This window comes from Misgurnus anguillicaudatus, chromosome 16 (genome assembly GCF_027580225.2).
Source record: "Misgurnus anguillicaudatus chromosome 16, ASM2758022v2, whole genome shotgun sequence".
Lineage (NCBI taxonomy): Eukaryota > Metazoa > Chordata > Actinopteri > Cypriniformes > Cobitidae > Misgurnus > Misgurnus anguillicaudatus.
In genome coordinates this window covers 19,715,933-19,729,491 of record NC_073352.2, presented here as the reverse complement: position 1 = coordinate 19,729,491, position 13,559 = coordinate 19,715,933, and the positions used below count along the sequence as shown (strand labels likewise).

Below are 13,559 nucleotides of genomic sequence, written 5' to 3'. Positions count from 1 at the left end.
GTGATTAATCGTTTTGAAGCCCTACTAATAACATTAGAAATGTTTTTACCTCAAAAAAAAAAAAAATCATATTCAGTAAGTAATAGGCTTTATTTACCCTGTTTTTGAGCCTTTATTTTAAAACACTTTTTCTTTGGGTATGCCGCATGGAAGTAAGTAGGAATTAAGTACCTGTATAATTTAAGTACCTTTACTGATATTTATTTCAAATCACATGATTGTTAATTTCCATATGATTATAATATTTGACATGATCAAAGTTTCGGGACATTAAAGGCAAAATTGCTCTTTATGTCATACTTTTGCCTCATTCTCATCTTACAATTTTTGTATAAACAGCAAAAACAGCTATTTCGTCTTTACTGTCCCAATATTTATTTCAACTGAATATATCTTCTTCAAGAAAGTTTGGATGTGTTGGAAAACAAGACACAAATTAAGATTTTTTTTGCAGTGTGAGCCATTTTAGGATACATTAAATACACAATAAGCATTTTTTACAACCAAGTGATTTGTTAATTTATTACAAAACACAAACAATCAATTATTTTATTATAAAGACAAGCTTTGCTGTACAAAAATCAGCAGTCATCAAATGTTAAAGTAATTATTTTTGATTACAGTGCATATGCATGGATGTGTTGTGTTTAGAGAGGTTTACACTCCAAGTCCAGTACTACATGACTGATATGTGGTGCATATGTCTTCACATGCTCTATGTGCCTGATGTTTGTCTTCCATTTGCCTCCGGTGATGTCTAACAAGAGAGTACAGATGCGGCTGGCTGTGTCTGTAGCCCAGGCCCTCCACACTTCCATATCTCTCTGGATCCTCAGAGGAGATTCTTCAACATCCGTAGCAGATGAATGTTCAGGTGTTTCATGGCGTAAAGGTGTCGTGACGTTTTGGTGGATGTGGAGTATTCCTCCAGTGTCTCTCTTTAGCAGGCGGCATGCCACAGGCCAACCCTCTTCTGAACTTGGTATGAGGCCCAAATTAACTCGATCAGCAAGATTACTTAAAGAAAGCTTACAAAGATGTTCAAAGATTTATTTGTGTATTCATGTATATTGTATTCAATTTTTTTTCAGTTGCACAGTTGGAAATGCTCACACAAGTACATCTAAAAACCATTGCTTTATCAGTGTCCAAATGACCTCTCCTATGGTACATATTCTCATCCATAACGATGATAAAAATTATGTTTGAACCTTAAGTGAACTGCATTTGTATTTTAATGTACAAAACTGTAATCGTCACCTCTCTGTTGTCTCCCTGATGGACTGTGCAGCGGTCTGACACCCCATTGATCTGTAGGTTTCTGTGAAGAGCCTTTATTGCATCTGGGTTCCATTCACAAGCATGCACATGTGAAGCCTTAGCATGTACCAGATATGGAAGAGTGAAGTAGCCAATCCCTGTACAATGGAGCAAATTAAGATTTAATTTTACAACTCATAAATCTCAAGTGCAAAAAAACATCTAAACTTTAATATTGCAGAAATAAAGCATTGCATTCACCTGCATATAAGTCAACCACAGTCTCTCCACTGCAGTCGAAAGAGGCTATTCGGAGCTTCTCTGTTATATTCCCAGAAGAGAACATACACTTGGTGATATCAAACTCGTACCTAAAATGTTAGGCAGGCAGATAAGTTGATTTCATATTTTGACATCACCCTTTTTAAACATGTGACAACGTATGTGATACCTAATGTGGTTATCAATGTGTGTTACATAGCTGCTGTCTCCCAAAAGCATTACCACCATAGGTGTGCGAAACCCATCCTGAGAAATCTTTTTAATTTGTGCTAGACGTTTCACTCCCAAGATCTGGGCAACCAACGTCCAGAATTCAGATCCTAAAATAAATCACATATGTGCCCATGCTTAAAACACATTTTTATATAATAAAACATATTTGCTTATATGACTGTGTGATGTGACATTGAAATGTGACCAACATTATTACATTATTTTAATTGTAAAAAAAATCTGTGAATAATTATATTCTATGATAACAAAATATTATACTTACAGGAAGTTTGGGGGAAAAGAACAGTTCAAAACATTTAAAAGTTCACCCACCAAATTCTTTCCATATTTTGTTGGAGAAGCAGCCTTCACCAAACAGGATAAGATCTCCATGGCACTGCCAGCGACTCGGGATATCTCTCTCTAGGTCCACACTCCACGTCTCTCCTTTGGAAACCAACAAGGCCTGTGCAGTCTCCACAAGTCTCTCATTGAAAGATTTAACTTTACCCTTCTTTGATAATGGGAGAGCCTAATAAATGGTGATGTTTAGAAACTGCAAACATGTCATACATTATAGCCTACATCTACTTAACAATGTCTTACCTTGACAGTGGTAAACAAAAGTTACTGCTTACCTGAATATTAACAATTTCACAAATGCTGTCCTCTGCGACATATTCCTTTATAGCCACCAGATCCAGCTGTGACAGAACGGATGCTATCACAGGAAAGCTTACAGTCCCGTCGGGGTGTTTTTGAGGACAGTATTTACGATCCAGAAAACCTTTTAACAGTAGATATTTCCTGTGGAACAGTTCAACATTTTAAAACATCAGCGGGTTATTAAATAAAACACACAAATATAACACTACTGGAGTTAACTAGTTTTAGCGCTTCTGCAACATACCTGTACAGTTGTGCATGGCGCTGCGTCACTTTTAAACACGGAATTACAACCATTTTTTGGAAGTGTGAGAAAGCCAGTTAAAATATTTTCTTGACCTAGCCAGACATTAGGTTACATCAAACACTGTAAGACAAGTATTAATGTTTAACACGGCACATATAGCCTACTGGAGATCAATAAAACACATTTGCCTTCGAGCGAGAGGGAACCGCTCATGTTGGTCCTTGTTCCTAGTCGGACTGTCAACAGTATTGCACACGTTGAAAACAGTCCAGTTTTAGATCGCTCTAATAATACAATTATTTAATCAAGACATTTAAAAAATAAGCGCAGAGCCATATGCGTTCGTTGTGCTTTAATAGAATAACAGTAATAAATTATCTTAATAACACAAATGTGAACTCACTACATCCCTCAATCGATAGATGGCAGCATACTTCAACTTTTACCGCGAAAAATATCCGTGTGTAGTCGAAGAAATAAAACGAGTCGAGGTAAGGATAGTAAGTTTTATATTTAATGACTAATAAACGTATTGACTAATAAACGTATGCTTTGTTCTGGTGTATTCAAAGTTACTAAACAGTTTTGTTAAATATTATTCTAACTCTGTATGTATACAACAGAACTTGTTCACTATTCAGTCCTAGTATTTACCACTGTTAACGTACCTTTGTTTTACTAGATGTCAGCAAACAGCTGTGTCACATCTGTCCGGCTTGATTCCCTCAAGCAAGCGGACAAACCCCAGGTCCACTTGTTGCCTTGTGAAATAGAGCATGACGGACCTGCTGAAGTCTTGACATATTTTACTTCCACTACAAAGGAACGCAAACACGGTTAGCCGCTTAACGCTAAACTGTACAAAACATATTAGGCTGTGAAAGTTCACTAGATAAAGATAACGTTTTGTTTGCAGAAATGTCCGTGTCATTTAGGGGACGAGGGCTGAAAGGTCAAGAGCTAAACTGCCCACAAGGATACACAGGACTGGTGCTGAAAGAAACTCAGAAACCTGCATCAGATCAAGAGGTAACTATCCTGCTGTATTTTTTCATTTTAAAACATTTACTGACATGTACTGACATATAGTTGCTTAAATACATTACAAGTCAAAAGTTTGAGGTCACTTACTAATTTTTTTATTCCCACACTTTCAAGGATAATAATAAATTCATAGTAACTATGGAATACACTGTACACACAACAATTATGTTGTAACTAGAGAAAATCCCAAAATAAATCAAAATTGTGATTTAAAGTAGCCATCAATTGACAGGAATTGGGAATTTTTATCACCCAGTTTCTTGAGATGATTTTTAAACAGTATTGGAGTTACCATCTATTATGGGCTCTTATTACAGATTTTTCTTTATGCAAATCATTAATTTCAAAAACATTAAAAATAAAATGTTACTTTTTAAGTAAATAAATATGCTGGCAAAATTATTTTTTCTTCTACAAATCAAATATAAAACATTAAGGCTTATGCCTTTAGATTAGTTTATAAGAAAGTGTAAAAGATTATAAGAATTATTTCATGTCATATGATCCTAAACTTTTGACCAGTATTGTGTTTATAGGAAACTTGAGTAACAGTTATATATATTTTTGCTTACTTCTTAGGACAGAACAGTAAAAGTTTCCTCTTTGTTTCACAATTTCACGTACTGGAATTTGGAGACACCACCAACATCTGATGATGGAGTTGTGATGGCAATGGCATGGTCCCAGCTAGCAGAGGCAGTGAGTAACATTTGATAATTTAATCTTTAACTCTTAATTAAAATATATGTAATATTGATTTTTTGCAAATGTTATCTCTTGCAGATTCATGGACAAGTTGACTGAGTTTTATTTTATTTTGGAAGCAACCATCTACTTCTCGAGTCAGTGTTACAGTTAAACAAATGTGAATATTATCCTTTTCTTGAAGACAGAACCATATACTAAACAACTCGCTTATGGTATTGACTGATATTTTAACTGAACAGTTAAGTCTGAGTAAAAATGTCACAACGTGGTTATTGTATTATGACAATTAGATAAATATTAAAGTGTCTTGTTTTATTGCTTTCCCTGCTGCTGACTTTTGCATTTTTAACCATTACATATCAAACAGTAATTGATATTCAGTTGTATTCAGCTTCCTACTTTACAGCAAAATAAAGGACAATGGCACAGAAATCTATTTTAATTAAATAACACTTCAAACAGTTTGTTTTACCATGTTAAAAACAAGATGCACATAATACACACACATAGCACAGTTCTTCATGATATTGATATGATGGACCGCAATGTTTTTTTCCTGGTATCACAGCTACTGTACATTACATTTACGCATTTACCTTTTATCCAAAGCAACTTTGGATACCAATTACAGTGAAAAAATTAAGAATCTCATGAAAAATTCCCACAGGTATCAAATGTATATATAATTAAAAGAATTTTATAAAGATTTTTGTTTGTGTGCTGTGCACTCCTAATTTCATGTTTAATTAAGTATCTAATATTTACATCCTCTCAGGGAAACATATAAATTAAAAAACACAACAAATACAAGAAGGACACTTTTTGTTGAAAAATTGAAATGAATGTCCACATCAACTAGAAGTCCCAAATGATCTGTACAGTGTACACCAATGCTAAAAACATTTTCATAAAATGTTTGTGGACCGCACATGTCTTAACTGTTTTATTCTTTAAAAGCACGTGTCCTGTTTTTCAGGATTACGCCCTTAAAAGAGTACCACACAAGTGTGGAAGTGAGCAAATTCTGTTACATATCCAATGTCATTTTTAAAAGGTTTTGATCCAAAATCTACGGCTACGTCTGGGGGGCAGGAGGAGGAGGTGGCGAAGGAGGAAGGTCAGACTCGACCCTGCTTCTTTTAACTGGAAGGCCCTGATTATGTGCCTTTCTGATGTGTCTGTATAAGTCTCCCGACTGTGTGTAACTACGGTAACAGTAGCTGCACTCATAAGGCCGCTCCCTGGTATGTACAATGGCGTGTCTTCGTAGAGTGTACGCACAGGAAAATGTCTTTCCGCATGTGTTACAGGTAGGTACATCCTCTACGTAATTCCCTAGAGAGTCCTGAAATTCTTCAAGGTACAATGCCTGCTGTTCAGACTGTGAATTGGTTGAAAAAAGAGATGATGGGAAGCCAGAATTATCTGCTGCAGAAGAACTCCCTCCATGTGGTGAAGGAGGAAAAGAGAGGGGCTCCTGATGGGGAAGGTGGATTAAAGTGTGGGCAGGTATGAACTGCGTGACTGCGAGCTCTTCGACATCATGGTTGCTGTCATCATAATCATCCCCGTGATCTAAATCTGCATTTCTCTTCTGACTGTTATCAGTGATCGAGGTCTCATCCGTTTCATCAGATTCTGCATCAGAAATCACAATGGCCTCCACTTTCACCTTGACACAATCCTCATTTTCCTGTCCTACTGGCTCTGCTGATGTTTGGCAAAGCCGTTTCTTACCTTTATACTGCCAGCTTCTTGCATTAGATGACATGTATCCTTGTTGTCTTTCTGTCTGGTTCTGATTGTGTTGTGATGATCCAGGATTTCCAGTACACTGTCCTTTATTCTGGACACGATTTGCTGTTGGACTCTGCTGACTGTTTACTCGAATGTGAGGTGCATTACACACAGAGTGATCTTGGGTAGTCTTAGCGTTGTCTACCGCGCACAGCGCTGTTGCAGTGGCTACAACAGGTTGAGTGTCTGTGCCTGTCTGAATCATTTCTGTCGTACTGCACGGACTTGAAAGTGCAGACTCGAGGCTAGCTGACCTTGTAGATATTCTTGTCTTGTCAGGCCTTGATGAAGAACTATATGCAGGCAAACTTGGACAAGAATTGCTAACGGGTGGCTGGGAGTCCATTCCAAGTTGGGTACTGTCAGCCATCTCTGAACTTTCCACATCGGTAAGGACATCCCCGTGTGCGAGATTTCCCATCGTTGCTTGTGTTTCAGTCTTAGTATCGGTATAAAATGACATCTGTTGGCTGGACTGAGGACAATGTGTTACGGACAATGAAAATGGTTGATTTCCAGCTGTTGATGCCCCATCTCTTCCTAACCCTCTTTCTATCTCAGCAGCAGGCACATTATCTTCAGCTGAACCATCGGGATGTCCTGCTGTTTTAGCCGACTCGCTTGCTCCAACCTCTACCCTTGTGCTATCCGCCTCGGCCAAACCACGACCGTGCAGTCTTCTCTTACAAACTCGAACCACATCATTCATATGCAAGAAGCTGGCCGCAGCCAAAACGTCTTCTGGAGGGGGGTGGGCTTCCAGTCGCAGCAATCCCTCATACATAAAATCAAGAAGCAACCCAAATGCTTGAGGTGTCACTATGTCACCGTTAATAGACACAGTGTCTCTCTGTGGACCTCCGTTGACTGTGCTGGTGTTCCCCCCTGACTGATCGGAGAAGAACATGTGGAAGAACGGGGAAAACGATGCCAACAAGGCACGATGAGCTACGAAACGCGTTGAGCCAACCTGTACAGTACAGTCACAAAGGAAACCTTGCAGACGCTGAGAGCGCAGGGTGTTCAGGAGCTGCTGGCTGTGTCCTGGAAACTCCATTGCTATAGATAACCTATGAATGAAATCAAATGTTAATCAATGTTCTCCAAAAGGCAATTTGTTGTTATAAAGTCAATCTGTTCAATAACAAATGTGATTTATGTAATTGTATATAATAAAAATGTAGTATTATACAGAACCCAAGATGTTACCAACTTAAAAAATGTCAAGGGAGAGATAAAATCTCCACCCTCACCTTAAGTTAAACCTAATTATGTACTTTCAGATCACTTTTGCCCATTCACTGACATACTCTAAACACGAAAATCTCTTCCGCAATAAAACAGACTGAAACTTTTGTCGATCAAGCACACTGGAGTATAATAATCGTAAAATCAAAACATTATTAACAATAAAGAGTCAGCCTTTATTAAACACCAGTAAATGAGTAATATACAGAATAAAAACCCTGAACGAACTAAAGCCGCTTTTATCTGGTATTGCTTATAAAAATCATATTGCTATCATGGTAAACTAAATCATAAAACTAAACCATAACGTTACCTTGACAAGAACACCGCAGGTTAACCTCCACAAAAAACACGTGGCATTAAAATATCCTCTACACGAGAACAAGTCCTATATTATTGTTTATGAATAACATATGAATTAAAAGGTAAAAGTGCTACAATCGGAAATGTTTTTCTTTTAGGACAATACATCACGAACACATTTCTACGCGTGATGCGTTAATGTAACGCGAACAGTGTGCTCTCTGCCATCTACCGGTGTGGAGAAAAGGATATGACGATGACGCAGCAACGGTTCTGGCTGGAAGGGATACGGCTACGGCCGAAATCTCGCCGGATAAACACTACTTTAATCCTAATTTTACCCCTAAACCCAATATTTCACGGGATTTAGGTAGTGATGGGAGAAATGACGCTTTTCGAAGCTTTGAATCAATCGAACCAATTGATTCAGTTTTCGAAGCGTTCGAAACACCATACACGCTGGTGACACCTGGTGGTCAAAATAGTGTATAAGCAGCAAGATCTGTCCAAACATTTGACACTTTTTACAAAATAATAGCAAGATTGTTCTAAAAATATGTTTTTAAGAAAAATAAATTATTTAATTTAATTAAGACATAAATAAAAGTTTATTCCATGTTTTTAGTTTTATTTATGGCAAACAAATCATTAAAACGAACTCCCTTTTTAATTATGCACATTTTTGTCGTTAAATCTGTCTATAAACAAAAAGTAGACAAAATTGTAGTGTTTATTAGTCAGAAGGATGAATGTTTTATGAACTTTTATAATAAAACTGACCCGAGTTCACCTACACTGGTTATTTGTGATCAACTCCCCCTAGTGGTGAATCGTCGGATTTTCAAAACTTTTCGAAAGTAATGACGTAATATAAAGCTTGTTCGACTTCATGCGGCGCCGCAAGAACCGACAGCGGGTTGCCGTCAAAGTACCGCGAGAATGATTCAAGAAATCATATTTCGTCTTGCTCTCGCGATACTTTGACGTCATCTGGCTGTTGATTCTTGCGGCGCCGCATGAAGTCGATAAAGCCTGAAGCCTCGTTTGCTAAAATCACGTGACTTTGGCCAGTTTGAAACAAGCTCTGAACCAATGATTCGGAAAAAAAATCGTAAATGTTTCGAAGCCCCATGAAGCTTGCTTCGAAATCGCCCATCACTAGATTTAGGTAGTATTTTCATTATTCTTTTTTTTTAGGTAGTAGATGTATCCCATTTAGCAAGAACCGCCGTTCATCCCAATCCTATTCCAAAACCAACATCCTGCGAGATTTGGCCGTAGCTGTATCCCATCTAGCCAGAACCCACAGAAACCCTACATTTTTCCAAAGAGTATATTTACATGAAAAACTAATAATATATTTATATTGAAAATCAATTATTATCGATTTTGTGAATTTGAATAAAATAACCATAATTATTAAATTATATGATATGATATAATATTACATTATTTACTTTTGGTGAATTATTGGAATATTTTTTAATAATATTATGCTTTCTCATAAGCATAAGCAGTACAACATGTTATAGTGAGATGCTTGGTACGACTCTCCACACAGTAAAAATACAATTTAACAGTAAAACATTTAAATAAAACAGAAAATTAGAATTAACTTGAAGAAATACGAATTACAACAAAATAACATAATTATTAATTTAGGAGATTTTTTTCTATTAGGCCATTTTTATTAAATATTTCGGTAGAAATTTGACAATGAACTTTTGTGTAATCGAGCATCACGCATCCCGCTTATGTGTTTACCCATGATGCTCCGCGCGCAGTCTGCGGCTCATTCAAAAATGGAGGAAAGTGAGAGAGATTCAGGGGGTGATCGCTGTCAGCCAGCTCATTCCCAGACATCTGACCAGCAAACCATAAGCGAGATCTGTGCTCAAACCCCAGATGCTGACGAAGATGATACTAAAACTAAACTGGACATCAGTTCGGATCAGTTTGACCCACTTCTTGCTCTTTACTCCCCACAAGTGCCACTGCCATACCCCAATATCAAGTGCTTTAACAATTTAGCCGAATATGAGAGCTTTATGAAAGGCGGCCGAGGCAGAGCGAAACCTGAAAATGTGGAGAAAAAGCTCAGAAAAGCACAGAAAGGTAAAGCAGACCCGGAGAGGATAGAGAGACTAAAGAGACTTATGGTGAACAACCCCGTGGAGGAAGAGGGAGAGGGAAGCGGAGTGAAGCGACAACCGCGACAGAGAAAGACTGTCAAAAATGTGCTTACACGAATGCCACGTATGTATTCACAATTTGTAATAACACATTACAAAGGATTTGTTCTGTAAAGTGACAGCTGGACAACGAAGGGTAGACAGATTACAATGTTATTATTTACAGTACATACAGGTAGTCCACTAGGAGAACTCAACAGATGTGTCCAGGAGAAAATCAGAGTCAAAGTTCACATCCGAACCTTTAAAGGTCTACGAGGAGTGTGCTCTGGATTTGTGGTGGCATTTGATAAGTTCTGGAACCTGGTAAATATTAAAACATCATTATTTGGGAATGGATTAGCGGAATTTTGCTTGGCGAATGCTGATATTTACAAACAGCTGTTGGTCAATAGAGATATTTGTGACACTGGACCACAAAACCTTGACAAAACCTTACTCTTAAAGGGATAGTTCACCCAAAAATGAAAATTCTGCCATCATTGTCTCATCCTCATGTTGTTCTAAACCTGTGTGAATTAAAATGTTCTGATGAACACAAAAGAAGATATTTTAATTAATGATGGTAAGCACACAGCTGATTGTAACCATTGACTTCCATAGTAGGAAAAACAAATATGATGCAATTCAATGGGGACCATCTAATGTGTGGTTTACTATCATTTATCAAAATATTTTATTTTGTGTTCATCAAAATAAAAATAACAGGTTTAGAACAACATGAGGGTGATGACAAAAATTTTGGGTGAACTATCCCTTTAAGTAGCATGCATGGGTATACTTGTAAAAATAGACAAAATATATTGTATGTATGGCTCAAAATGATATATTTATATTTTTTGCCAAAAATCATTAGGATATTATGTAAAAATCATGTTCCATGAAGATATTTTGTAAATTTTTTACCGTAAATTTGTCAAAACTCTATTCTTGTGACTTGATGCAGTTGCTAAAGACTGAGAGAAAATTTGCACAACTTTAAAGGCAGTTTTCTCAGTATTTGCATTTTTCACACCCTCAGATTCCAGATATTCAAATAGTTGTATCTCAGGCAAATATTGTCTTCTCCTAACACTCCACATATCAAGGGAATGCATATTTATTTCACTTTCAGAAGATGTATAAATCTCAATTTCAAAAAATTGGTTTTGTGGTCTTTGGTCATTAAAGGTGAATTGTGTAAATTGTAGCGGCATCTAGTGGTGAGGTTGCGAATTGCAACGAACGACTTAGTCCACTGCTCACCCCTCGCTTTTGAAACACATAGAGAAGCTACGGTAGCTGCCACCGGACAAACATGTCATCGTCTGAGACAACTTTGTAAAAGAAATGGTCAGTTAAGAGCTTCTGTAGAAAAATGGCGGCACAAAATGGCGACTTCCATGTAAGGGGACCCTCAGTGTATGTAGATAAAAAGGTCTGGTCTAAGGTAATAAAAACATAACGGTTCATTATGAAAGGTCTTTATACACCCCAGATCATATAGTTTTGTATATTATTTTGCATTTCTGTACTTCAAAGAGATCCTTCAAAAAATTACACACTGCACCTTTAAAATAGATAAATGTTGCGATCATGTTTTAAATTAGCAAAGCCCAAATAAATTTTAAGGTATACTGGCTAGTTTTTTTGTTTTTTTTTGCTGTATGAACAAATCATGGATTGGAATTTTAACATCAAGTAGGAGAAGATTATAAGAGAGACAAAAAGTAAGATTGAAAAAAACCCCTACAGAATACAAATAAGACAACATGGTTCAGAGGTTGTTTTTGCCATCATAATATTTTTTTATTGAGCATGAACTTATATTTGACTTGTTATAATAGAACATATTTCTTCAAGAAAAAAATCCAGGGCTGTTGCTTTATGTATCAAGTGTACATTTTGCTACTTCAGACAGAGATGGACTGATTTCTTTCTCACTAAAGTGGACTAAAACTGTTAATTTATCTCAGCCTTCAACGTGCTATATCCAAATTGCAGATGGTTTTTAACTTATCAAAATCGGTGCATCTCTGCTCTATTCATTTCTTGTTTTTACTGTTGAATCTGATTATTTGTTTTCTTTTTACCCTACTGTTTTTGTTGGTACCAGGCAATGGTAGATGTGGATGAAACATACAGGGATCCCCTTTTGGGAGAGGCTCTCTACCATGAGAAAGCACTTACAGTCACAAGGGTAACCTTTCAATTTGAATGCATATTTCAATTTCATCAAATTTTTGGTCACTTAAACTTGTGCAATGGTAATTTCTGCATTTCATAGTTTTGCTGGAGCTTTTCTTGCTGTTATATATTGCTCTTATTGTATATTGCTTTCAAAATAAAATTTTAATTAAAAATGTAATTAAATTGTTGTATCTCTAACAGCTGTTTGAAAAGCTAAAAGTGCAAGAGACTGTGGCTTTGGCTGCAGTCGAGAAAAAGGGAGCAATGTCAGATCCCCGATGTAGTTCATCTCAATATTACACCAAAGATGAAAACAAGAAGTGCACCGACACTAAACGTACCCAGAACAAATCTACACTCTTGGAAAAAGACCAGTCAGTCCAAAAAACCTCAAATGTGACACAAAAACCTGATATGAACCGTAAGGTGTACGGAAGAGTTCACACGCGTCATGTCAATCAGCTTTTCATAAGAGGAGAAAATGTTCTTCTCGTAAACATACAACAGGACTAAAATATTTATTGCCTTTCTTAGGTCTGTAAGTGTATCATATTGATATGTATGTGAACAACAGAATACATTTTACAGTTTGTTCATCGTACTGACTTGTTTCTTTAAATGACCACTAGGGGGAAGCAAGACACCAATACTTAGTGAGTATCAATAAAAATAGATTGATGAACATGTTGTTTTTTTATTATTGCAAAAAATGAATTCTCCTGTAAGTGTCAGTAAATCTGACTTTTTTTTCAATTCAAACCATTTAAAATGAAAGTACAAATGAATTTTCTGTCAGAAGTTTACCTTTTGCATTATGAAGAAATGACTGCTGAGTTTCAATGGATGTGAAACAGTATAAATGGGCTTTTTGAGCTTGGAAATTGCATCTGGCACTAAAAGCTTTTTGTCTTGACGTCTCTGATTGGTATTTGTACTTGCAGCATGTCAGCCCTTTACACATTACCTTATGAATTGATTTGTTTTCTTTTTGTATAATGGTGTTATTGGGATAAATTGAGTTACATTTTGTATACAATGCTTAAAATATTTGTATTTCTGGACTTTATACTAATACAAATAATTCCCCAATTAATCTAATCATGATTTAAAATAGTTATGGTTTAATAAAACTTTTTACAATAAGATTGTATTATTATTATTATTACTCAGCAGCAGTTTTGTGACATTTTATAAAATTCATTAATTCATCATGAATTGTGTGTAATTAAACCTAAAAAATTATAAGGCCAACTTTGTATAATTTAATGTTTTGTTTAACTAAAAATGTAAGTTTTAGAACCTTTTTTGTCATACATTTTCTTTAGGGGGCCCGTGAAAGAATGCACCATACACAAGGGGGGCCGCATGCTGAAAAAGTTTGAAAACCACTGTTCTACAGTATTTATTAATCGCTACTCTTAGTTATTTCC

General features: G+C 36.4%; 4 protein-coding genes across 5 annotated transcripts; 2 read left to right on the top strand and 2 right to left on the bottom strand.

The window, feature by feature from the left end:
- Nucleotides 1–493: 493 nt before the first annotated feature.
- On the bottom strand, nt 494–2,941 carry trmt12 (tRNA methyltransferase 12 homolog). The gene is made up of 7 exons (XM_055177524.2): nt 2,666–2,941; nt 2,394–2,562; nt 2,089–2,287; nt 1,712–1,862; nt 1,522–1,631; nt 1,261–1,418; nt 494–1,028 (listed from the first exon to the last, which is right to left on the bottom strand). Exons 1-7 carry the CDS (start codon nt 2,716–2,718, stop codon nt 648–650), a joined length of 1,221 nt encoding a protein of 406 aa, XP_055033499.2. The 5' UTR covers nt 2,719–2,941; the 3' UTR covers nt 494–647.
- Nucleotides 2,942–3,098: 157 nt separating this feature from the next.
- rnaseh2c (ribonuclease H2, subunit C) lies at nt 3,099–4,743 on the top strand. 2 transcript variants are annotated; one of them, XM_055177526.2, is made up of 5 exons: nt 3,099–3,159; nt 3,351–3,504; nt 3,585–3,697; nt 4,292–4,411; nt 4,496–4,743. In XM_055177526.2, exons 2-5 carry the CDS (start codon nt 3,351–3,353, stop codon nt 4,514–4,516), a joined length of 408 nt encoding a protein of 135 aa, XP_055033501.2. In that variant the 5' UTR covers nt 3,099–3,159; the 3' UTR covers nt 4,517–4,743. The 2 variants fall into 2 exon arrangements, with proteins under 2 accessions (XP_055033501.2, XP_055033502.2); XM_055177527.2 differs by having other exon boundaries at nt 3,146–3,168.
- A 100-nt stretch (nt 4,744–4,843) lies between these two features.
- On the bottom strand, nt 4,844–8,004 carry zbtb3 (zinc finger and BTB domain containing 3). The gene is made up of 2 exons (XM_055177522.2): nt 7,779–8,004; nt 4,844–7,287 (listed from the first exon to the last, which is right to left on the bottom strand). Exon 2 carries the CDS (start codon nt 7,272–7,274, stop codon nt 5,496–5,498), a length of 1,779 nt encoding a protein of 592 aa, XP_055033497.2. The 5' UTR covers nt 7,275–7,287; nt 7,779–8,004; the 3' UTR covers nt 4,844–5,495.
- A 1,518-nt stretch (nt 8,005–9,522) lies between these two features.
- Nucleotides 9,523–13,165, top strand: lsm11 (LSM11, U7 small nuclear RNA associated). The gene is made up of 4 exons (XM_055177996.2): nt 9,523–10,024; nt 10,127–10,266; nt 12,056–12,139; nt 12,331–13,165. The coding sequence occupies exons 1-4, from the start codon at nt 9,523–9,525 to the stop codon at nt 12,640–12,642; spliced, it is 1,038 nt and encodes a 345-aa protein (XP_055033971.2). The 3' UTR covers nt 12,643–13,165.
- Nucleotides 13,166–13,559: the final 394 nt, after the last annotated feature.